This window comes from Ceratocystis lukuohia (genome assembly GCF_044167205.1).
Source record: "Ceratocystis lukuohia strain C4212 chromosome Unknown Supercontig5_pilon, whole genome shotgun sequence".
In the NCBI taxonomy this organism is placed as follows: Eukaryota; Fungi; Ascomycota; class Sordariomycetes; order Microascales; family Ceratocystidaceae; genus Ceratocystis; species Ceratocystis lukuohia.
The window spans coordinates 2,895,007-2,918,352 of NW_027263524.1; the positions used below are offsets into that span (position 1 = coordinate 2,895,007).

The following is a 23,346-nucleotide window of genomic DNA, read 5'->3' on the forward strand; positions in this document are numbered from 1 at the left end:
AACAGCAGAAAACGAGAAATAACGAAGAGCTTGAAACAGCAGGAGGACAGGAGAATCGAATGGTATTTAAGTCCAGACACGAGCAAACACAAGAATAAGAGATTTCTGGGCTTGGAGTAGAGGAGACTAACGCCACTCTAGGGGGGGGGGGGGTCAGATGGGGGGCGTTGGTGTAGCTTTTTCCCTTTCCTTTGTCTTTTTTTGTCTTTTTGGAGAGATAAAGAAAGGAAAATAACAAAAAAAGGATTTATTATTTTAGCCAGACTTATTTTTATTGTTTTTAATTCTTTTCCTGGGGGGTGAAGGAGTAGCAGGCAGAAACGAGTTCAGCAGCAAAAGCCTGAGAGAGTTGCTTTTTTTTTTTTTCGTGGGGTGGAGAGAGGAAATAAAAAACAGCAAAAGACAAATAAGGTACAGACGAGTAAGGCTAAGAAACAGCCTGGAGACGAAGCACAGAAAAGTGACAATAAGGCAAAGGGGAATGGCGAGACTCCCACAGCGAGACTCCCTTATATATACACTGATCGCGGTAGGCAAAGCAGTCTTCTGCTTGAGCCGAGGAAAAAAGAACAAACGAGGCTGGAGTAAGCTTGCTAGCTGTTTTTCTTCTCTTCTTTTTTCTTAGCTTGTGAAGATTTAAATAAGGTGAGTGTACCAGAAACAAGGGGTTCGTTTCGGTGCAGATGCTGGGTTATGGGAATATCTGGCGTTGGGGTGTCTGTATTCGGGCCTCTTTTCTAGCCGCACTATAAACTAGAGATAAGGAAGGCTTAATACAAGACTATACGCACATGCATCTAGACCTAAAATCTGCATCGATAAGTTGGGTTTAAGCTAGGACAGGCCTTGGCTTTGGAGAGGAATTGCCTCCATTAGCCCCAGAAGAAAGCCGACTGTTCCTGGCTTGTGAGCAGCGGTGCCGGCTAATCGTGGTTTCACTTCCACATTTTATTTGCCTCTGATTCTGTTCGCGCTGTGGTTCGTCTTATGCGATCGTCTCTGGTTGGTGCTGTTGTTGATCGAAGGGGAAGGGCCACCAACATATACATTATCTCACTATTAGACAAGCTTGACAGCAAAACACGCCACACATAGCACAAAGAAAGATATCCATGGGATTGTGGAAACGGCACAGTCGTCCTGTCCTGCCTGTCTTTCTCTCGGGCATTCCGAGTAGTTCTCTTCCTCATGTCCATCTTTCTCAGCGCCTAGCCAAAGAAAATAAACCGGAGCCCAAAACCTTTAGCCAAGTTCACGCCTTTTTTTTCTTCCTCTGGTCCTTTTTTGTCCTCTTTCCTCGGAATAGAAGAAAGAACAAAGACAAGGAGAAGAGAAGCGGGATCGGCTTATTAATGCAGGGAAGATCCTGGGCTCCAATATCTTGACACACATGAGGAAATGCCCAACCCAGAACTGTATACTAGAATTGCACTGCTAGGCAAGAAATACACCTGCAATACGTCGCAGTGCATGCCGTAAGGCACGTATGTAGGTGTAAGTGCTGAGACACAACAACCAGGCGAATCAGCAAGAGAAATGGAGGTGGCCATACATACATGTCTGTTGTCTGTAGGAGTGTGCGTGGGGGTCATCTCATCTTTCTCCCTGCCTCTCCCCAGGCAGCCTTGTTGCTCATTTATCCGAGCACAAAAAAGCCATGAGTCTTGGTTCGTTCAGCTCTTTAGACCTCTGATCTTTTCGTATCGTGTGCAGACATACCACAATGCTGCTTCCGAGACTTCAGATCTTTAGACGTTGACTGTTGTACCTTTGTATCTTTTTTTTTATCGCCAAAGACGTCATTTGCTCCTCCAATCTCACAAAATCATTTGGAACTTTCTTTTTCCGTTCATTCGCTCCTTCTTGTTTTTCCTTCAAAGCGTGTCATAGGAATCACAAGCTAAGTACCAAAGTATATATTATTTATCTTCCCTTTTTTGTCCTATCTTTCTTGTTTCTCCAACAGGAAACTGCAGTAAGAGGGGCCTGCCTGGGCATAATCGGTCGGGGTCGGGGTCGGGGCCTGGGCCAAACGGGTATGCGTGGGACTTGGAGAAAATGACAACACCAAGCTCTTGGAGAACAGATAAACAATCAAATAGTCCAAGACAAACTCGCCTAGTAAGATACAGGGCAGAGCAGCTAGGGCTCTCCGACCTGGCTCCAGCTGCTGATTCCTGATTCCTGGCTCTCTCTCCGTCCCTGTATCTCTCCATCTTCCGTTTCGTAGTATGGAGGCTGCGGAACCCTTACCCGGAAAGCTATTGCGTCCTCTCTTTTCTCCATGTCTCGTCACTTCTCCGATACTAGCATCTGACTCTTGAGTTGTTGTCTTCGTTTTATCGACGATTTTATGTAGTAGACGACCATTTCTTATTTTGTCTGCCCCTCCCCCACTTTCAACAAGGACCATAAGCGCAGCGATAAACTAAATAAATAAATAAAGGAATATATTTTCAGCCTTTATTGCGTCGGACCCCAACCAACAAACGCGCAAGAAAAATTTGACTCTCCGAACCTCCGAGCTATTACCTGCGACTCAGCACAGCTCTGGCTAGCGTTGTATATATTTATTGTACTGCAACATTTGGCAGTCTGTCTCATCCATCTGCTTTGTTAGGGTTGCTCGTTTCGAGCGTTTTCTTCACTTCTTCGCTTGGCCTTCGTACAGCGAGGGTGGCACACCCACAAGCAGCCCATAGACAATGGACAGCCACACCCAACATCTAACATGCAGCTTGCAATGTAGCCGATACATTTTCGTACTTCTTTCTTCTGTTGCCCCTTTCCTTCCCTCCCTCTCCTCCTCCAACCCGGTCTCACCACATGGGCTGTTTTGCACTGCAACCATACGTGACTCCATAGCCGTAAACGTAGCACTGCACTGTATGTAGCCTGGTGCCACTGCGCAACCCACTCGTAGTATCATAGCCAAAGGGGGACAGCGGCCGTTCGTTTGCCCTTTTACTACCGCCACTCCATATTGTATCGTGCATATGCATCTCCATCTCAACAAATGTAAAACGCCCCTAATGCAAGGGAAAACTCCAAGGAGAATCCAAGCTGGCAACAAAGGCAATAGGACCTTGAGAACAAAAAAACTTTTCACAGTCATGCAGACAACAAGAAATAGAACGTACTCCAATTTATTCGCCCCCCCCCCCCCCTGGGCTTCCGCCACCGCTTTGTAGCCCTATTCTTTCATCAAAGATCTTCTTTGTGTGAGGTTACGTAGTTGTTAGTCTAGCGCCTTTGTTCATGAACCCTCCCCCACGTGTTGTGATATAGACTAGGGTTAAACAAGTCACTTCCTAACCCTTTTCAGTATTTGCCCATCTCCACCTTTGATCGGCCTGAGCTACGACACATCACTGCCCATCGCCGACAATGTCTAGAGCTGGTCAATTGTTCCACCTCAGCTATTCCTAACACCGCCCCGGCTTACTTCCTCCCCTAATCCCGCTTGGCTGTCGCCTTGTGGCCCCTTGCCCTTGCCCTGAATGGCCTCCAACGCCACCCCCACCTCCACCACCGCCGCCACTGTTGCAACCGCCAGCTGCGCGGACCAGACTTTATCCGAACCTTCAGCGCTCCAGGCGCGGCCCGTACTGAGATCAACAACTGCTGAAGCTGGCACTATTCCAAGCACATCCAAGCCAGGCTACGGCCCGTCGTGGATGACCGCACCACAGTTCATTATTCGCCTGTTCACCAAGTTTCCACTGGCCACTTTCGAGGCCAATGCCCTGCCTTGCAACACAGTCGACGTGTCGGATGATGTCGCTACGCTCTTTGTCTTTGCCGAGGATCGCGACCGCCTGAGTTATAACCCCACATGCCTCAAGTGGCAGGTTTGTATTTCTGTCCCCTCGCTTCACGCACCCCCGCCCGCTAACTCTCTTTCCCTTCCACTAGGCCTACTTGCGCTTTGCTCATCTCAACTACACTTCCGTCCCATCTACCAACCATGCTTCGCCTACAGGCTCGCTCCCCTTCCTTCTCCCCGCAGCCTCCCGGGTCGCTCTTCCCTGTACGGATCCACGTAGCTTCGCCCTACCCACGCCCCACGCAGTACCCGTCGCCTCATCACGAAGCACCATGTACATGGCACTGCTAGACACCAGCCTACGGCCTGCATGGCTGCATGCCCTATACATCGCCCCAGAAAACACAGCATTGCTAACGCGGCTGTACATCACGCCGACATCGGCGTCACGTGTTGTGCAAGCGGCTTCTCTGCGCACACTGCGACGCGCTGCCGAGACTGAGGTGCACATGAGCGTGCGTGCAGCAGCAGGCCACTCGGCTGTGCTTCGCCCTGATACTCTGTACGCCGATGCACGCGTGGCACTAGCGGCCTTAGAGGCCGAGTTGGCGCGCAGTGAGTCGGGCTGGTTCCTAAGCGCCGTAGAGCCGACGGTGTTTGATGCGGCGGTATTTTCGTATGTGCACCTGTTGCTAGATGAGTCGTTGGTTTGGGGTGACGACACTTTGCCGTGTGCAGTGGCATCGTTCATGGGATTGGTGGCACATCGGGACCGTGTGTTGAATGAGTATTGGCCGGGCGAGGAACGCCGAGCATTGAAGAACTGACGGGAAACATGAAGGGGAGTGGGAGGAAGATACACCAGGGCATATATGGAAAAAGAGAAGAGAACAGTAACGCTGGGACTAGCGTTGCCTGACGCATTAAAATCGATACCCCCAGAACCTACATACGCATGTACACAACAAACTAGAGACGCGCGGCGACACACACGTATTATTACGTTAAGAATAGACTTGCAAGCAGCTAGATCTGATATTCGTACACATAGAGGGCTGGAAAATAACAGTGATCTAATGTTACTATCGCTAGGATAAACTGACCCTGTCAACTCTTGTCAACATCAACTGAGCTAGATAATACCAATATAAGGAGGGTGGATAAGAAACCAACAAAAAAAGAACAAGGGAGAGGCAGATTCACAAAACATGGAAGAAATACAACACTGTCCAGAATCTGGCATACATCGTGGAAAAACACAAACCAAAAAGACAACAGGGCCAATCAATGATATGATGTAGCCAGCATATGTCTACTTGAGACAAATAAAAAACCACCGACAGAAAGAAGCTAAACAGCCTTTAGACTACTCTTAGCAACGAAAAAAAAAAAAGTACCACACGCGATAGGCTTCATTCCGGATATTGACTCTCTTTTGCAATCATCCGGAAAGCATCTTCCACGGTAACAAAAGCCGCCCCACTAACCTCGCCGGAAATTTCATCCAGAAGCACGGCCGTCGAAGCATAGGCAGTATCTAGTGCCGTGCGAGAGGATTTGCCAAGGTGTGCTATGCAGTCGTTGTGTTAATAAGATAATAATGGGTATGACCAAGGACAAGGATGGTGGTATGTAAGAAATGAGGTTTTTGAGGTGATATAATTGAGTGGGTAATAATAAATAACGGATGAAAATAAACTTACATAGGACTGCAGAGTTCACCTCCTCCGCTATTTCCATGCGTGCACGACGACTGAACAAGTGATCAAACTTGGTCTCTGTCAGAGGGTTCTGGTACGCCATAGTCGACCAGATTTCCTTGAGAGCTGCTGAAACCTCAGGCCGGGTGTCATCACGGTAAAGTTCATCGAGCTTGCGGCCGTACTCAAGCGTTGCAAATTCTGACTCCTGTAGATCTAGATTGTCCTGGGGTGCGCCAAATTCGGCACGGTCTAAGGAGATTTCCTCGTCGTCCGACTCCTCATGCGGCGTGGGGTTCAGCTTAGTCTGATCGGTTTCTATACGCCGCGCCTCTCGCAATTTGTCTTTCGCAAGACGTTTTTCAATGCGGTTACGCATGCCGGTATTGAGTCGCACCATTTCAATGAAGCGCTGACACTGTAAGCGGAATAAAATATCTTTGTTGGCGTCTAGGAGTGCGGGGTAATACAGGCGCATCATTTTTTCGGCCTGGTCGATATCGCCAGTTAAAACAGCATACCGGACGGCTGTGTTGAGATGAAACATTAGCATTCGTGATTAGCAGACAAACCTCGAGGTCCAGAGCTGAAAGAAAACAAAAGAAAAGGAACCTACTTTGCCTATTGACTGTTTCCTCATCATCCTCTGTCGTCATTTTACTATCCGTACCGTCTATACCAGCTGCCAGGGCCTGTTCTTCTTTGCGGATAGCAGCCGCAAAGGCTCTAGCTGTCTCAATGTAGCCGTCATTTTCCAACGCCTGCATAACTAATTCTTGAAGGAACTGGCTTTCCGATTGCGAGGGGTGAAGCGTATCAAAGGGGGTATTTCGAACATGGGTCTGAATCTTAGAGCGTTGGCGCTGTGTAGGAGAAATTTATTAGTTAGCAACGACAATCTAGGTAGCTCTAGTATCAAGGGAGCAAGAGGTGTTCGGTGTGCCTACCTCAACCATGCTATCAATGTCAAACGTGAAGGGCATGGCTCCAAAGTTGGCGCGGAGACCATCGCTGGGATGCTGAATACCGATTCCAGGATACAAATCTCCAGAGACGTTTTGGAATGCCGGACCTAATACTTGTTAGTGAGTGTCGTAGCCATTTACGATGGCCTCTTCGTATTGTTACAGCCATGCGTATCACGAGAAACAAACATACCAATATAAATACCATTTTTGGTGAAGAACACCTCTTTAGTATAAAAGTTGATGCCACAGCCAATCGTGTCGCCAGCAGAAAATTTGGAATGGTATGGGCCCCCATGTAGAGATCCGCTAAATTTGCTGCCGTCGTCACCATGGTATCCGTAAGAACCTGCTTCCCAGCCGGGGGGTTTATTTAAGCTGGTCTTTGAGGTCACAAAACCAACGCCTATCTTATTTCTACGAGTAGGGTTAGAAGCCTGTCTTCGGGATTGATAGCGAGGAAACGACTAGAAAACTTACTCTTTAGCTTTGCTATGCGATATCGAGACCTCGTAATAATACAAGCCAACCTCCTTTGGTATAGGGCAGTTGGCGCGGATGCTAGAGGTATCGTTTTCACGCTGCTCCTTAGAGCCTACATGACGCAGCTCCAAGCCATCGGAAGACACTTCGAGGCCGACGTGTTTATCGTTTTCGTCCCAGTAAGTAGGAATGGGGTTCACTTTAATATCGCCGGTATCCGCATCCTCCTGGGAGGGCCGGAAATGTCGACCGAGAAAAGTGGGAGGCGGTTGTTTTAATTCGGGGAATTTGGCGGCTAGTTTCTTGGCATAGGCCGAGCCAACTAGGTAAGAGGGGATAAAGGGACAGGGCCGAGTCCGGGGCACCTCGGCTGGAGAACGGGAAAGATCTACACCACGAGACATGGACGGCGTGTTGGGTTGGTGAGATGGGCGAGCATTAGATATTGAGTCTGGCCGTGGCTGAGGCCTTAGTCTTTGTAAGCGTGTGTTCAAGGTATTGCGGTCAGCTTGGGCCTGTTGAGCAGCAGAGATTTGGCCAGAGTCAGCGAGAAGCTGACCAAGAACAAGACGCGAGGACTCGGTGCCAAGGAAGGCAATGATGGGATCAGGCCGTTGAGCTGAGCTATTATAAGAAGCGTTGTTGGACATGATGGGGGATGAGGCAAAAGATGATGGGAGGGATCACCCAGACACAGGCAGCACCGAGGAGCTAAGAAGAAAAGCGGTAGATGTGAGTTCTTGGTGAGGGGCACTATAAGAGGCTGCCAAATTCCTATAAATATAGGGGGTTCTAGTGGGTGAGCTGGTGTGATAAGCAGGAGAGTTAGGTTAGAGAAGACAAGGAATCAAAGCAACCAAAGGCCAAAAGAAAGAAGAAACAGAGTTAAAATAGAGAAGTCCAAGCTAGACTAAAACGAAAGTTTCAAAGAGAAAAGGCGAAGACGAAAAGTGAAAGGTAAATGGAATTACAAGGAAAGAAATCGCCAGTTATTGTCCTGCAGACGGCTCTTGGGCAGAATTGCCTAATCAGAGCTAGGATAGCCAGCCGTACGTAGCCTTGTCGTGTTATCGCGATAGGCTAGTATGTACCGAGGTGCACCACTACAAAAGAACACAACAATGGCATGGAGAAGCAAGTAGTGATGGAAAGAAATCGGCTAATTCGACTTTACGTTGTATGTATGTCTTCGTCGGCGGTCAATATTGGGTGGTACGATCAAAAGTTGTGAGTGTTCTCTCTAATTGACTGAAGCCTGAAAAGAGCTTCTCCATTCAGCTCAAAGACCATCTGATTTGAGGGGCTGCCAGCTGCCATACTATCCCGCCACCTCTTGCCGGCCGGCAGGCAGCTGCTATGGCCCCAAAAATCAGGTGCGATCCTTTCCGCTCACTAGATATAACCTTGATGAGCTCTCTTTCGCAGGCTCGCTTTCTCCATCCTGCTACTCAAGGACAATAGATAGAAGAAGAAGAATTCTGCCCACAGAAGGCACCAATATAAAAAATTACGGCCGTCAAACCTTCGTGACCAACGATCAAATTCCCTATTTACTCACACGTATCCCTGTCCGCCTGTCGCTATCTCCTAACCCTCGCTGCCCAGAACAACGTCATATACCGTCAAAATTTCAGGTACCAGCTGCACGCCCTTACCCTTGGTATCCCGCATCACGTGACGGCATATCATGGCCCATAACCAATCATCAGGTATAATAGCTAACATCTGGTTTCTAGATCGGGATTTCTGAAACCAGAAACACAGAATGAAAGAAGAGCGAGTGAAAAGAGAAATAAATAATTGCATGCTGAAAGAAAACAAGGCACAGCTTATTTATGAGGCAAAATAATTCCCATCTAGTTTGGGATTGTAGCGTGAAAAAAGCAGCAAGCCTTGTTATCATGTATGAATCAACAGACATTTTTGGGATAAAGAATCTGACCATAACATAGCGCACAGGTCAGGAAAAACAGAGCAAAGGGCAAAAATAACAGGGACTCTCTATTGTAGGACTTGGGTTGGCTTAACATAAACAAAATGACGGGGCGAGAAAGAAAAGGGAGAAAACGATGATATTCCATGGCCAGCCCCTTGAAACCCCAGGAATAAACAAAAAGACAAAGCACCACCAACAAAACACAAAAAACCCCGTGATAAGGTAAAGGCTTGGATGGCGAAAAATGAATGAAACAAAAACGCCGTTGCTAAACAATCAATGATAGTAATGAGCAAAGAAGATACATGGTGTAAAAAGAAAAGACATGACACGGGAGGGCAATTGGCTGAGAAGCCGTAGACCAAAGGGAACATAAAGAGAGTGAGCACTTTCGGCGCAACAAAATACTGGCGTATCAGCGAAAGAGAATAGGAAAAGAGAGGGAAAATGGCGAAGTAGCAGAAAGGCAATGGTGATAGCAGAAGGCTATATGGTCGATAAATATCCCATCAGGCTGCGGCAATGGCCGGTGGCAACGGCGAGTTTGTTGCAAGGCTAGGAACGGAACTTGACGACGCGTCCTGCATGTCGACATCCTGGGCCTCCTCTGTCTTGGCTTCGTTGCCGGCTTTTTTCTCGCCTAATGCTGTTGCTGCTGGAGCCACTGCGGTTGGTGAAGCAGCAACATCGGTGGGCGTAGGAGTTGCGGACGCAGACGCATCTTTCGAACCGACCTCGGCGGACTTTGTCTTGGTCTTTGATACTTTGCTGGTGGTCTTTACTTCAGACTCTCTTGCGGCCTTGTCACATGTCGCAACGTCAGCAGCGCCGTCGGTCTCAGGCTTAGCTTGAGCGGGAGCCGCCCAGCGAGAAATATCCCAGGTGACGCCAGTAAAGCTTTTGATTGTGAAGCTGCCCTTGACCCATTTGCGGCACGGCTTGCCAGAACGATCCAGAGCGCGCAAGCCGGCATTGATGGCGCCTTGGTTTGCTTTTGGACCTAGCTTGTGGTTGCGATCGGATTTCATTTCGCCGTCATCACTACATATACAAAAGCTGTGTTAGCATGTGATAGGACTGAGTGCAAACCAAGTGTTCAACTTTACGCTGCCGTGTGGCCTCAGTACTTACAGCTTCTTCTTCTTGGGCCCGGGCTTTTTGCGGTCTCGTGGCTCTCCGTTAACACCAGGGGCTGCACGCTTGACGCCCTTCTTAGTTGGTGGAGCCATAGATGGAGTGCCGGGCTGGCCAGGCGTCTCCGGGGCTGAGTCAGTGATTGTAGCGTCGCCGTTCATCATAGGCATGGTAGTATCTACAGTGACTGCTTTCAGGGAAGCCGTATTAGAAGGAACCATAGAGGCCTCTCTTTCAGGCTTGAGGTCAGGGAGAGGCGATTGGAGTTTGTCCTCTTGATGGAGAATAGCTCGAAGCTTCTCTGGGGCGACTTTGAGGGTGACTTTAGCACTCGCAGGCTTTGATGATACAGCGGCGGCCATTGCAGGATTGCGATTGCAAGCGAGAATGATGAAGAAATGACAGGTTTGTATATGGTTGTCGAGGAAAGGGGACAGGAGGCAGAAACAAATAGCCTCAGAGAATTCGTCAGATGAAGACAAAGTTGCCCGTTGTTGACAGTGAAATTAAACGGCTAACAAGAGACGAAATAGAACCAACGGCGACGAAAAGGCAGAAAGAAGAGGGACAACCAAGAAGTTGATTAGGTTATTGCAAAAAAAGGAGAAAAGTGTTAAAAAAAAGCCCAAGAAATGAAAGCGACGAAAAATGGTAATAAAAATAGTAGAATTAAATTGTCGCGATGGTGATGATAACACAGGACGATGAATTGCGCAGCGTCGCTCTCGAGATGGGATGTAAGTAAAGAAAGACTAGAAGGGAAAATTAAAGGAGAGGAATTGTGGTGTGCTAGAAAATCTGGTCAGAAGAAAAAGAAGACGATGGAAATCCGGAAATGAGAGGGAAAAAAAATGGACTGAGAAAATAGGGAACTGGGAAGTGTTTGATAAATTCAACAGGCGTGGGATTTTTTCTTACCTGCAAACATTAGATGGGGACAACTTTTTGGAGGTTTTTTTTCGTCAAGTTGGCTGAAGCTATGCAGTGCCAGTGCATGCTCGGGCAGAATGTGGAAAATCAAAACACGGCTGAGCAAAACAGCCCTGGAGTTTTTGGCACAATATTTGGTCTCGATTCATGTGCTAATTTCTTGGTGTTTTTGTCTGGGACTTCTCAGGTCGTCTCTAGGCTGTCCATTTTGAGGGCCCTCAAACAAAAGTATCGTCGCCAGAAGTGGCACACATCAAGAAGATCCAAGACGACGAGACCTAGGCCTGAGCTGAACTGGGCTAAAGATGTAGGCCGCCTGGAATTTTAGACACTTATTTCATGCCTGCTCTCCTTTCCTCTCCTTTCCATCAAAAACGCACTCTGATTATTTTATTTCTATGCCCCTAGTTTTTTTCCTCTATCACCATAGTCTGTCTACCTGGAAGTTCGGTTTCCTCTCCCAATCGCATTCTCTTCTTTCGCCGCTTTTGGAAGGCCGCTTAATGGATAATAGCGCGACTTGTGGGGCCTAAACTCTTGCTTTAGCAGACGAACACCTGTGCCAGGTGCACGTCGTATCTGGCACTGTCACCGCCACTATCTACCAAGCCACTGTGGCGGAGATCAGGTGTGTGTGGCGTTCAACATGGATACCTTTGTCCAACGAGTGCGAGGGCTGTTCTTAGTAATCTGTTAGTAATCACAAATATGCACTATGACACTGTGCATTGAATATCACTAATTTTAGCAGTAAAAGTCAACCCGCGAAACAGCAAATAGTCGTTTATAATATATCTCACGTATATGTCAGCAAACCGAGAAGAAAGTGCCGCTAAAAGAGTTTTGGCCCTACAGACGTGAGCAGAAAAAGATTCTCGCAGAAAGACTCTGTATCCTTCAGGGCTAGAAAGGCCAAGTTTGACATCCCACCCGAAGCCCACGGGAATGCCATCAAGCTCGACATTAGTAATTCAGATTCTTAAGTGGGGTGGGACCGGACTATGTACCCATAATGACGAACACTGAGTAGCAAAGGTGGAGCATGCAAAATATCTTGGGTTTTATACCAACAACTAGCTTGAATAACCCTAACAAGGGTATCTGTCCTTCTCTTCATGTCCCTTCATCCATCCTTGAACCCTTGTCGGAGCTTATCTGCCGACTCTTGGCTCACTACCGGCAGACCTTTGTCTAGCTTAAACTCTCACTAACACACAAACCCCCCTGACCCGTCAACCTCTGAAGCTTGCCTAATTTAGCCAAGCCTTCCCGTTTACAAATCACCGCGCGCATACGGACCACGAACTCGCTCTTGAGATTGGTGGATGGGCTCAAACCCCCTCGTTTTGCTCATATCTGGAAGCACTGTTCAGAATTGGGCCTGCGTAGCTATTCGGCTTAAAAATACTACACAAAATGTAGGTGCCTAGGAGTTGATTCCCCTGCTCGGATGCACCGTCCAGGCATTCTTCTTTGGCACCATTACCTGGATTCAGAGCCACTATTTAGTAATGGGGATTGAATCCTGCTCATTTATTTCAGCAAGCGAAGCTTCGTCATCTCGATTAGATTCTTTCTGACCTATGTCAACCTGGCTTGGACGGAGACATCTATCTTCCTACAGTCGGTGGGATCTTGGCCAACCAATTGCTCATGGGTTAAGGTTTAGTGGGACATACGTAGCAAGTCATGTCAACATCTGGACCAGGCGTGCGAACACTGTGGGGGTGGTTTTCTGTTGTGTTAAGACTCGGCCCATTTGCTTATGGCTTCCTTCACTAAGCCTAGCGGGTATCGGGTCTTAGTTTCTGCCGTGATGCGGAATCCGCAGTCGAGTACGAGCCCGTTATCATCTGCGACGGACCCCGAGGGAGTGTGCCTGTTCAGCCCTGCCTGCCGGTAGTTGGACGCATAGAAATTCTTCCTCAACAAAAAAAAGCCCTACCCTAGGGCTATGAAATACAGGAGCGGAAAACCGTGAAAGTCTTTGGGTAGTGTAGGCAGTTGGCCTGTTTCGGATGGTTGCTGGCTAGAACGTTCCGAACTATTTTTCGGACACCTTGTAATGCTTCTTATTTTTGTCTTATTGAGATCTATGCATTCTAGAATGAGGGGGATAATTCTTGACAGCCTAACCCCGGGATGTCACTCTATCTCCCACAGGACATTTTCCGTTTATCTCCTCTTGGATCAAGTCTTATCACTTAGAATGCCTGCTCTTTTGTTTATGTCCATGTTAAAACCCGGACTTGTGTGTCTTATCTCCTTTGCAGATCTAAAAGTTTGTCTTGATCTCGGGGCTAGTCTTGATCTCGGGGCTAGTCTTGACACTGCCTACGTATTGCGCACTTTCTAGTATGGGGCTGCTGCCGGGGTAGAAGGGAAATAGTCGTGTATCGGGCAAAAGTACCTGAGTGATGCTGTCATAAAGGATTGAAGGTAACGCACACACCAGACCTCGATCTTGCTATGCGTTTGCTCGGAGGGATGTTGGAAAAAAAAACAGGCAAGTAGGCTATGTTGTATATAGGCGAGTAGAAGGACCCCGGGCTTCCACTGTATAAATTGCTGAGGTGCGTTGTTATATTGCTTAGACGGCCTGCCGGAAGTTTTCGGTTGGCTGTGAAATAGCTGGGACACGTTCTAGATAGACATCGAATGGCCATGTGTTATGCTCGCTGCGGTACTAATCCATTCAAGGAATGATGGAGTAATGCCGCTGCTATGTACATGTGTTCTACAACAAAGTGTAATTCGATGTACCTGTCAGCCAGGCACCCTTCGTCATGCATCCTATCTAGACCGTGCAACCATGTGCTTAGCCAGGAATAGACTAGTAGGCTTTTTGATTTTTTGCCCTCACAAAGCACAGGTCAATTCGATCGGCGTCGGGTTTCTAACAAAGCCAATTCGACCTTTGATTCCGGTCCTATCAAACTAGCCACTAGAATGACCCTTTCTTTTTTGCCTTTTGCTCCGCTGAAGAGTGTTTCTGGGTAGGGCATAGGCCTGTTGGGGCTGGGCTCACGATAAACGCACTGATGAATTTGACATGTCATACCTTCAGCCATATATCGGTTCATAGTGGGCGGATAACTGATATATAAAGATGTACATCGTGAAACTTTCTCTCCGTCGGTATTTTCCCTCTTCTTCATTTCTCCGCTGCCAACAAAATCACTACGCAATATCACTATCGAGCTTCGTCTGCTTTACTCAATCTTGTTTTCGTCCAGCTTGTCAAATCAATAACCCTCACGATGAAGCCTTCTACCCTCCTCCTTGGGTCCTTTTCTGTGGCTGCGGCTATGCGCTTTGGCTGGCCATTGAAAAACTGTATGGCTTTCAACTGTGTTGGAGGCCAGCTTCCCCACGACGATGATATTCCCGAAGACGAGTCCTCTAATAGCGGAGCCGGGTTTCTGGCCTTGGAATATGCGCCTCAGGATGTCTCTACTGTTGCCACGACGGAAAGCTCACCCGAAACAACGAGTGGTGCTGTAACTACTAGCGCCCCTTCATTAACTAGCACTACCACTCCCGGTTGCCAGTCTATCTTATCCACTAGATACATCCAGGGTAACCGGCACTGTGGCTTCTCGCCTGACCTTAGCGGCCGGCCTTTGACTGCTACTGGAATCACCTCAATGACTTCAATGACCTCTACAACCTCTGTCCCCCCTTCCACCAGTACCACAACAGAGATAGGCGATGATGGATGCACCATCACTATTATCTATATACAGATCCGGGAGGCCTGCGACTTGATCAAAGCTCTGCGGAAAGCACCCCGTCCCTCTTTAGGCTCAGGGAGATACGGTACTGATTTGTATGATCGTAAGATGGCTCAAGCCATTCAAGGAGACGCCTCTATTATTTCCGAATATGACCATTTGAGGCATCCCAAAACTGGTGATGTCCCCTCTGCTCCTGCCCCTACTGATGCTGGCGAAGAGCCTAGATCAGGAAGGGCTGCTGCCGCTGCGTAGAAGGGTGGGGTGGGAGAGATGGGAGAGATGGGAGAGATGGGAGATATGGAGGTTTTTTGTAATGATATCTTAGCGCATTAATATGATTTTCAAGTTCCTTTTTGTTAACAAGACTCGTGCTGCAAGCGCTTGCATATATATGCCTGGTACTTACGTGATGGCCGCTAAGCATGGTGTGTAGGGGGGAAAAGCGCTGCCTGTAAGAAAGACAGCTCGGCGAATATGTATAGGACCCCGGATTATAGCGCTGTAGCTCTCTACGGCTCTTTGGGCTATCGACAAACTGCCGGGCCGTTTGGTTGTGCGTGTAGAGCTTTCTAGAAATAGCAGTTGCCTGGAATATGCATAACAGTAAATAATGGTAGCGTTGAAGCTAGGCAGGACACGGACTAAGCTCCACATAACCCTACCGATTACACGTCACCATGGGGTTAGGGTTAGGAGAAGAGACGAGGGTTATGTGGTGCTTGATGGCTCGCATAGATACTAAACATAGTTTGTCGGAAGCATATCCGAGTTTGATGGCGGCTTACTAGGTGGTCCCCTGTAAGTGAGGACACTTCCCCCATGCCCACTGGAGATGCCGAACAGCAAATGTTCTTTTAGGCGCTTATCCGCCAGCTCACAGGACAGGAACTAACAAAATGCTTGAGCTTCCATTAATCACGTGCTTTACAATCTGGGTAAGAAAAAAGAAAAGTGCATGAACCCCGGCAATGGGAAATAAGCCTGTTCGGGATTGGAGTCTTCATTTTTGGCTTGACTGCTCTTTTGTTGCTGGCTTATCTTGGGACTGGGGGTTTGTGCTGCATCAAAAGCGGTAGTGCAGGGATGAAGATGTCAGCCTTGGGCTGTAGCACCCAAGTCCATGGCCTAAAAAAGCGCCAATAAGGATTTGTCCATGCATAATAATACTATGCTTGCTGGACGCAAAGATCATCTTCGCTCCTGTTTTTATTTCTTTTTTTCTTTCACCTGTGATGTTCGTTTTTCCGCATGATATGCTGCCAGTGCTGCAGAGTGATCTGATCTTTGCTAATTATCGTGTAAAACTATTCTTGTGAAACTGAAATAGCCTCCCTCCTTGCAATTAAGCTTTAGCTCAGCATCCTGTGAAGTGCACCCGGGACTTTGGTAATTAGCCTGCCCTTGTGTGGAAGATACGATCTTTACTCGGAATGATAATAGTGCAGGGTCGATGGATATAAAGGCCGTTCGTGTCGCCGTGCTTGACAGTAAGAGAAGATTTCCTGTATCGCTAATCATTCACTCACTCCTCTGCATTTCCACTCTTTCTTACCCTTCCCACTATCTTCCACTCATTATTTGCTACTGTTGCAGTCATTCACTCACTCATTTATTTTTCACTTTCTCAACATCTTTGCTTTTATCACACTATCTACTATACCCACTACTCACTATGAAGCTGGCGCACGTTCTCATCGGCGCTGCCTCTGTGGAAGCCGGTACACGATTTCATCTCCGTCAGAGGCTCTCCCACTGGATGATGGAAGTAAGCCACTCTAGACATCACAGTCGCGGTAGCAATCCCTTCCATAGCGGGAATTATCAGCCGATGCCCGATATGGCACCTGAAGATGTTGGGCCTTCAGGCATTGAGGACGGCGTAGGAGACCAGTCACCCCCCCTGAGGCTATCAGTTTTCCGACTGGCCTCCCTCCGTCTGGCCTAAGTCGTGGCGGCCCAGATCGATTTGATTTCGTTGACAAATTGGTGGAGGAGACTATTGACCCTACTTCTTCACTCACAGTGTCTGCTTCTACCCCTGCCCTAGAAGACCCTCCTAAGAAGGTCGTGAACTGGGATGATCTTTTGGGAATAGGTGCTGATGCAAAAGAGGATATCAATCCGGGCTTAGGTTTCAAGACTATCATGATGCCTTCTAGTCTAGGTTTGGGGCGCATTGATGAGGTTCTAAATGAGACTGACGAGACTGAGGAGGAGGACAAGACTGATCAGGCTGACGAGGCTGACATGTCCAATGATGTTCTCACTGATTTCGAGGCTCCGGAGCCCATTGATACGGTTAGCGAGGTGGTTTCGGAGCCTGGTGAGCCGGAAAACGTCATCCCTGATTCCAAGGCTCTAGAGGAGACTACTTCGACAACTACTACAACTACTGCCTTGACTACCACATTGCCCCAGAGTACTTTTACGCCATTCTCCGACTGGACCACATTTGATGATGATGGAGAGGTGAGCATCAATCCAGCGCTCTTCGCACATTTTACCAAGGAGCCTACCCAAGAGCCTACCCAAGAGCCTACCCAAGAGCCTACTCAGTACTCTACCACCCATGAGCCTACTCATGAGCCTACCCTGGAGCCTACCCTGGAGCCTACCCTGGAGCCTACCCAAGAGCCTACCCAAGAGCCTACTCAGTACTCTACCACCCAGGAGTCTACCCAAGAGCCTACTCAGTACTCTACCACCCATGAGCCTACTCATGAGCCTACCCTGGAGCCTACCCTGGAGCCTACTCTAGAACCTACACTAGAGCCTACCACTACCCAATCTCCTGTCTCTACTAGCTCATTCTCTCACTGCAACAGCCCTTGTGGATTTTTAACTGTTGTCAAGGGTGCATCTGATGCCGTCGCAGCTGGTGCTTCTCCTACTGAAATCCCTGTCGATGGCGGTAGCGATGAGGCATTCTTGGACGCTCTAGCAGACGACCTGAGTACTTGGGATGAGATGGATGACGAGAACATCGACTTCGCCGATACTCTTAGCCAACTTGAGGATGGGGAACTTGAGGCTGAGATCCTAGAGGAACTTGAGGCTGGGGAACTTGAGGCTGAGACCCTTGAGGAACTTGAGGCTGAGATCCTTGAGGCTGAGGTTCTTGGGGCTACGATCCTTGAAGTTGAGAACGCTGAGGGAAATGATGATGATCTCCCCGATTTTGAGGCTGTGCGTGACTTTTTCGAGGTCTTCGGCTTTTTGGGGGATAATGAATCTCCTAGCCTGGAGAACGATCTCGCCTCCTTGGGTGTCATTGGGCACGAGAACGGACCTTCTGAAACCGAAGCAAGCAACATCGCAGATACCGAAACCTCGAGTCCTGTTAGAGAGGAGACTGCTAAAAAGGTTCTTGATAACGTGGCTAAAAACAGCATAAATACTATCACGAGAGTCCTTTCCAGTACTTTTGGCGATTATTACAAAGGAAGTCCTGCGTCCATTGCCCTCGAAGCTGTCAAAGAGAAAGCTAATGCTGCTATCGCTGATGCCATAAAAGCTCCAACCTTGGATGATGGGTTGGTCGCTTTTGATCTCGCTGCTAAGGATATTGTCAAGATTGGCAGGATTAGCTCCTTCCCCAACTCTGAAAGCGAGCTTGATCTAAGTTCAGATCCTACTCTGAAAAAATCTATCGAAGACATTTCTATCGCCCTTTCCGCTCCATTCCTAGTCGACAGCATGATGCACAAAGGCATTGAGAGCCAGATAGAGTCAGTGGAATGGAATACTGACCCCTCAGATGCCGCTACTTCTGCCCCCTATCTCAAATAAGTGCACGCTGTTGCTACGATACCTTCTTTGTCCAGAGGTAAAGGTTTAATACCGAGGGATCGGTAAAATGCGGAGGAAGGATGGTGTTACGATTGGTTTTGGTAAAAGGTTGGTTTGTGTTACACAAAATAGGTACATCCTATTTGGTGCTATTTTTAACTACAACGCTGTAGTTCCGCTGGGGGGATTTTTGTTCTGTGTCTTTTTGGATGCAGGTTTGCTTTTTCTAAGGAGGTTTTCTGAGTTTCTGCATGTTTTGGTTTGTTTTGGTTTGTTTGTGGTTTTTTGTTTATTGTAAAACATCTTCTGTACTAATTTCTACTGTTTTGGATAGTTGAATGGTTTTCTTTTCTTTTGTCTAGCTATTTCTGACTTGAGTTATGATATTGTTTCTTATTATGATCATGGCAATTATTCGTAAGAGTGTATGGGATGGTGTTGTTTTATGTAGGTGCCCTACTAGGGTTGTATTAGGTTAGACCACTATCAGGTCCTATGCTTGTGTACCTTGCAGTTGACTAGCATTGTCATTTATGTTGAGTTAAATAAAACTTGTGGCAGTGGTGTCAAGTGGTAGTGCGCATTTATTCAGCCCTAAATACTTTTTCCTTTTGAACCCTCCCTCCCTCTCTACATTGTCGAACTTGCCATGCCATGTGAGCCCCCCTTGGTTTTACTCCCATACCCTCTTAAATAAGGTTCTGCCACCTTTTTATAAGGCCGCGCTCTATCGGTCCGCCTCTCCGTTTTTTTTTGCAGTCGGTGCTGGCGCCGGCGCCATGGAGGAGAGAGAGGTTCAAGTGCAATAGCTGGCATGAGCGGAACAACACGGACCCCAATACGTGATTGGAAACGACAGTGCTGGATGGGCACATACCACATCTTGGGCACGGCGTCTTATAAACTGGCTACCTGTTTGACCGAATACTCTGAAGTTCAGAGCTTGGAGCGATTCCACTCACCTGTTATGAAAAAGTTCTTATGATCCGTCAGTGGCATTTTGCGATACTTTTCCGGCTTCTCAGCTGCGGATTTTGTTCAGTCTTCAAGTCATGGCTCCAGTGGTCCTTGCCAGATGTATATGCCTAGTTAACATGGAAATCAGTAGAAATGACTCAGTAGCCGTATTTTTAGAGAGAATATAAAAGGATGGGGGTGGTCTCGTGCTGCTGTTGAGAGAATCGTGCTCCTCTGACCTATCGCTTTTGCATCATCTTCAGGCCTCTAATCCCACGCAGGCTGCTGCCTTTCTTTCCTTTTTAGTTTTCTTCTTGTATTACTAGCGATCATGAAGACGTCTTTTATTATCCTCGCTGGCGCCTCTACTGTGTCTGCCGGATGGATCCATAAATTTATTTGCTGTGGTGGTTTCTCTGATGGGCCACAAACGGCCACTACTGTTGCTAGTACTTTTGGTGCTGGAACTCCTGCTCCTACCACTACGAGTCTTGACATGGAGAAAGTTTATCCCACCACTCCTGATTACAGGGAGCCAACTACTTTACTCACTAGTGTTGTACCCGTCAAAACTGCCGATGTAGAGTCTGTCCCGATGGATCAAGACCTGGATCTCGAAGGTGCCGATGTTGAGTCTAGCTCAACAGATCAAGACTCGGAGCTCGAAAGTGGCGATGTTGAGTCTATCTCAGCGGATCAAGACCTGGAGCTCGAAAGTGGTGATGTTGAGTCTATCTCAGCGGATCAAGACCTGTATCTCGAAAGCGCCGATGTTGGGTCTATCCCGATCGATCAAGACCTAGATCTCAAAAGCGCTGATGTTGAGTCTAGCTCAACAGATCAAGACCCGGAGCTCGAAAGTGGCGATGTTGAGTCTATCTCAGCGGATCAAGACCCGGAGCTCGAAAGTGGCGATGTTGAGTCTATCTCAGCGGATCAAGACCCGGAGCTCGAAAGTGGCCATATTGAGTCTATCTCAGCGGATCAAGACCTGGAGCTCAAAAGTGGCCATGTTGAGTCTATCTCAGCGGATCAAGACCTGGAGCTCGAAAGCGCCGATGTTGAGTCTATCTCAACAGATCAAGACCTGAATCTTGAAAGCACCGATGTTGAGCCTATTCCGATAGGTCAAGGCCTGGTCGAGGCTGACCCGACAACTGACGCGGGAATTGCTATTTCACCGACCGAAGTTCCCGAAAGTGACTACCCTGAGTCTGCTGGTACCTCTTCGCTCGAAAAGGTAGATAGCATTCTCAAGGATGCCTCTAGTACTGAATTGGAAGAGGAGGCTATACGAAAAGCGGAAGATTTAGCGATGGATGCTGGTCCTACGGAACTTGTGCAATTGATTGGCACATTCCAGGAGAAGGCCGCTGTTATTGAAGAAATGATCGAGAGCCGAGGTCAGGCCACCAATCAAGTGCCTGATAATGGTGAAGTAGGACCCGAGACCTCCGAAAAGACAACTGACCCTCTTGTAAGTCAGCTTGTGGATATTGATGTCATGACTGCTGTTTTTATGATACGGTTAGTTGAGTTGAACACAATTAAGGCTCCTAGTCAGGAGGCGATTGAGGATGATGAGAAAGATATGTTCTTCTCGTTCACGGCCGAGGATGACTTTTCAATTGATGAGGAGCCTGGAAGCAGCCTCGTTGAAATCGGAAAGCCCTCACCCTCAAAACTGGGATCTATTGGCAGTGATAAGGTCTCTGGCGATAAGATCTCTGATGATAAGATCTCTGGTGAAAGGATCTCTGGATTGGTTGAGATATTACGGAATCAACGCATGATGGGGAAGCAACAGCTACCCGTTAGTGAAGGTGAGGAGGACGGAGTCAAATATCCTGCCACTACCGATAGCTTGAAACATGGACAGGAAGATAGCGACGGTTCTAGTGGTCGCAAGCAGAACCCTACCTCCGGTGTTGACAGCCTGGACTAAAACAACATTACGATCGATACGAAGACTCGCCATTTAGATTATATCACTGAAAGATGATTCTTCTTTCCTTCTAAGCCACTATTAGCACTTTATTTCTTTTTTTCTCTTTCTCCATAGCAAAAGATCTTTTCCCCTTCGTGGCCTCTGATTTTGATGACTCCTAGTGTTTTTCTCGATGCTATGTCTGTGCTTGGTGGCCTAGCCATTGGATGGATTTCAGCGCATGGATACTTTTAGGGGACTTTTTAATACTCGAGTGGATTGTGCGTGCCAAGTCTAATTTTTAATATGTATGGACGTGTCAACATTGGAGTTTTCAGCATGATTATAAGTGCAACGTGCGTATGACTCTGTAAGTGGGTATACATGTAAGCGTACTAAGCGAAGATTTCTGACCATCCCAGAGAGACGACACAGACCCCATGTAAGCACGCAAGCACGCAAGCGCCCAAGTAAGCGAAAATGCAAGTGTGATTGAGCACGTAGATGAATCCTAAAATGCATTTGTTGACACAATTGAGTAGATCTAAGGGTGCTTGTGCACATGGCGGGGTGAAGTTGGCAGGCTTATCTATCTGCGATTTGCGGACCTAGGCGACCAAGACTTGAATCTTGCTGGGATGCTGTGACCGATCCAGACGTTGTAAGTCCGGTTAGTGTTCTTGGTATTGTATTATAAAATGGGGTGAGCTGCCATAATCAGTTTGTATTTCTTGTATTTCTTGGTTTCTGTATTCATCCGGCGGGTTGCCTGTGTTGTTCTGTGGACACATTTCTCTACTTTCACCCCCCGTTCTTCCACCTCCGTCACTCTTTGATATGAAGCCCTCTGTCGTTTTATTGGTTGGCGCCTCCACTGCCTCGGCAACATCGTGGCTGTCGTGGCCCTCGTGGCTCTCGTGGGCGTCATGGCCGAACAAGGGGAGTGACCCCAGGCCTTACTCTGGACTTGATGGGTCAACAAACCCCAGTGTACCCGACATTACTATCATGATTGAAAGCTTGAGCTTGAGTCCAGAAACGATGACGGACGTGGTTACCGTCGGCATAGACTGCGCCAATGACAACCTGCCTGCCACTTCCATTGTTCCTCCGCCAGCCTTTACCCCCACGCCTACTTCCTTCACTACTACTACTGCCCCTCCTACTATCACTGATGCTTCCGTCCGTCAGAATGAGGACGAATTTGTGGATATCAGCTTGGCTGGTCGCAAAAGGGGCCGGGTGGGTAATGTGGATGCGAATGGCCGTCCCTGGATCGAGTATGCCGCTAACTTGCACTCTACAAGTGATGCTCCTGCTGCCACTGGTTCTGGAAGAGGATCGTTTGGCTGGGATAGCGACGAGGAGTATGATGATGTAGAGGATCTCGACAAGGGAGAGGAAAATAAAGAGGAGGAGGATGAGCTAATGTTTGATATGAGTCTTGCGACTAGTCACGATAGGATTCTCGAGCTGCCCGAGATGCCCTCAAACCGTGTTGGTGGGAAGCATGGTTGGATAAACGAATATTGGAGCCGTCGCCCTACCACACTAACTACCATGACTCGAGTCTCTACTACTTCATCTCCCTCTAATGTTCCTACGGCAGAGGTTGAGAACAAGCCTTCAGATGAGGACTGGCCCGAGATGTTTGAGATGGATCTTTCAGATGATGTTGAGGATACGGTGGATACTACCAAGCTGCCTGAGGCTTCATCTGCTAATGAAAGTGTGAGAACCAACTTAGCGAGTAGTCTGAGTCTTTAGTGAAGACTTAGGTGCGGGAGCGTGTATAAAGTTGATCTTGTATTGTCTGTCCGTTCTATCTGCTAACGAGTGATGGTACGAGCTACTTAAGTATCTGGAAGTGAACCCCTTCTCCAAACCATACCTGTCCTTGTGACTGAATCTCCAACCATTAGTTCACGATTAGTAGTTGGAGTATACGATTGTGACGTATGAAGAGTAGTCACGAGGGAAAGATGTGACATGGGTGAATTGCGCTCAGACCCATCCCTGCGA

General features: G+C 47.9%; 7 protein-coding genes across 7 annotated transcripts; 5 read left to right on the forward strand and 2 right to left on the reverse strand.

Moving 5' to 3' along the window:
- Positions 1–3,500: 3,500 nt before the first annotated feature.
- On the forward strand, positions 3,501–4,593 carry HOO65_050612 (uncharacterized protein; the record flags this gene model as incomplete). Its single annotated transcript, XM_071003463.1, has 2 exons — positions 3,501–3,851; positions 3,916–4,593. The coding sequence occupies 2 exons, from the start codon at positions 3,501–3,503 to the stop codon at positions 4,591–4,593; spliced, it is 1,029 nt and encodes a 342-aa protein (XP_070858671.1).
- Positions 4,594–5,178: 585 nt separating this feature from the next.
- Positions 5,179–7,564, reverse strand: HOO65_050613 (Ran-binding protein 10; the record flags this gene model as incomplete). Its single annotated transcript, XM_071003212.1, has 6 exons — positions 5,179–5,336; positions 5,470–5,994; positions 6,083–6,329; positions 6,414–6,538; positions 6,625–6,848; positions 6,912–7,564. The coding sequence occupies 6 exons, from the start codon at positions 7,562–7,564 to the stop codon at positions 5,179–5,181; spliced, it is 1,932 nt and encodes a 643-aa protein (XP_070858672.1).
- Positions 7,565–9,359: 1,795 nt separating this feature from the next.
- HOO65_050614 (INO80 complex subunit 4) lies at positions 9,360–10,346 on the reverse strand (the record flags this gene model as incomplete). The annotated part of the gene is made up of 2 exons (XM_071003485.1): positions 9,360–9,891; positions 9,982–10,346. The coding sequence occupies 2 exons, from the start codon at positions 10,344–10,346 to the stop codon at positions 9,360–9,362; spliced, it is 897 nt and encodes a 298-aa protein (XP_070858673.1).
- A 3,828-nt stretch (positions 10,347–14,174) lies between these two features.
- Positions 14,175–14,903, forward strand: HOO65_050615 (uncharacterized protein; the record flags this gene model as incomplete). Its single annotated transcript, XM_071000965.1, has 1 exon — positions 14,175–14,903. One exon carries the CDS (start codon positions 14,175–14,177, stop codon positions 14,901–14,903), a length of 729 nt encoding a protein of 242 aa, XP_070858674.1.
- Positions 14,904–16,323: 1,420 nt separating this feature from the next.
- On the forward strand, positions 16,324–18,440 carry HOO65_050616 (putative hemoglobin and hemoglobin-haptoglobin-binding protein 3; the record flags this gene model as incomplete). Its single annotated transcript, XM_071003247.1, has 2 exons — positions 16,324–16,369; positions 16,675–18,440. The coding sequence occupies 2 exons, from the start codon at positions 16,324–16,326 to the stop codon at positions 18,438–18,440; spliced, it is 1,812 nt and encodes a 603-aa protein (XP_070858675.1).
- A 1,288-nt stretch (positions 18,441–19,728) lies between these two features.
- HOO65_050617 (LisH domain-containing protein) lies at positions 19,729–21,342 on the forward strand (the record flags this gene model as incomplete). The annotated part of the gene is made up of 1 exon (XM_071000966.1): positions 19,729–21,342. One exon carries the CDS (start codon positions 19,729–19,731, stop codon positions 21,340–21,342), a length of 1,614 nt encoding a protein of 537 aa, XP_070858676.1.
- Positions 21,343–22,161: 819 nt separating this feature from the next.
- Positions 22,162–23,091, forward strand: HOO65_050618 (uncharacterized protein; the record flags this gene model as incomplete). The annotated part of the gene is made up of 1 exon (XM_071000967.1): positions 22,162–23,091. One exon carries the CDS (start codon positions 22,162–22,164, stop codon positions 23,089–23,091), a length of 930 nt encoding a protein of 309 aa, XP_070858677.1.
- Positions 23,092–23,346: the final 255 nt, after the last annotated feature.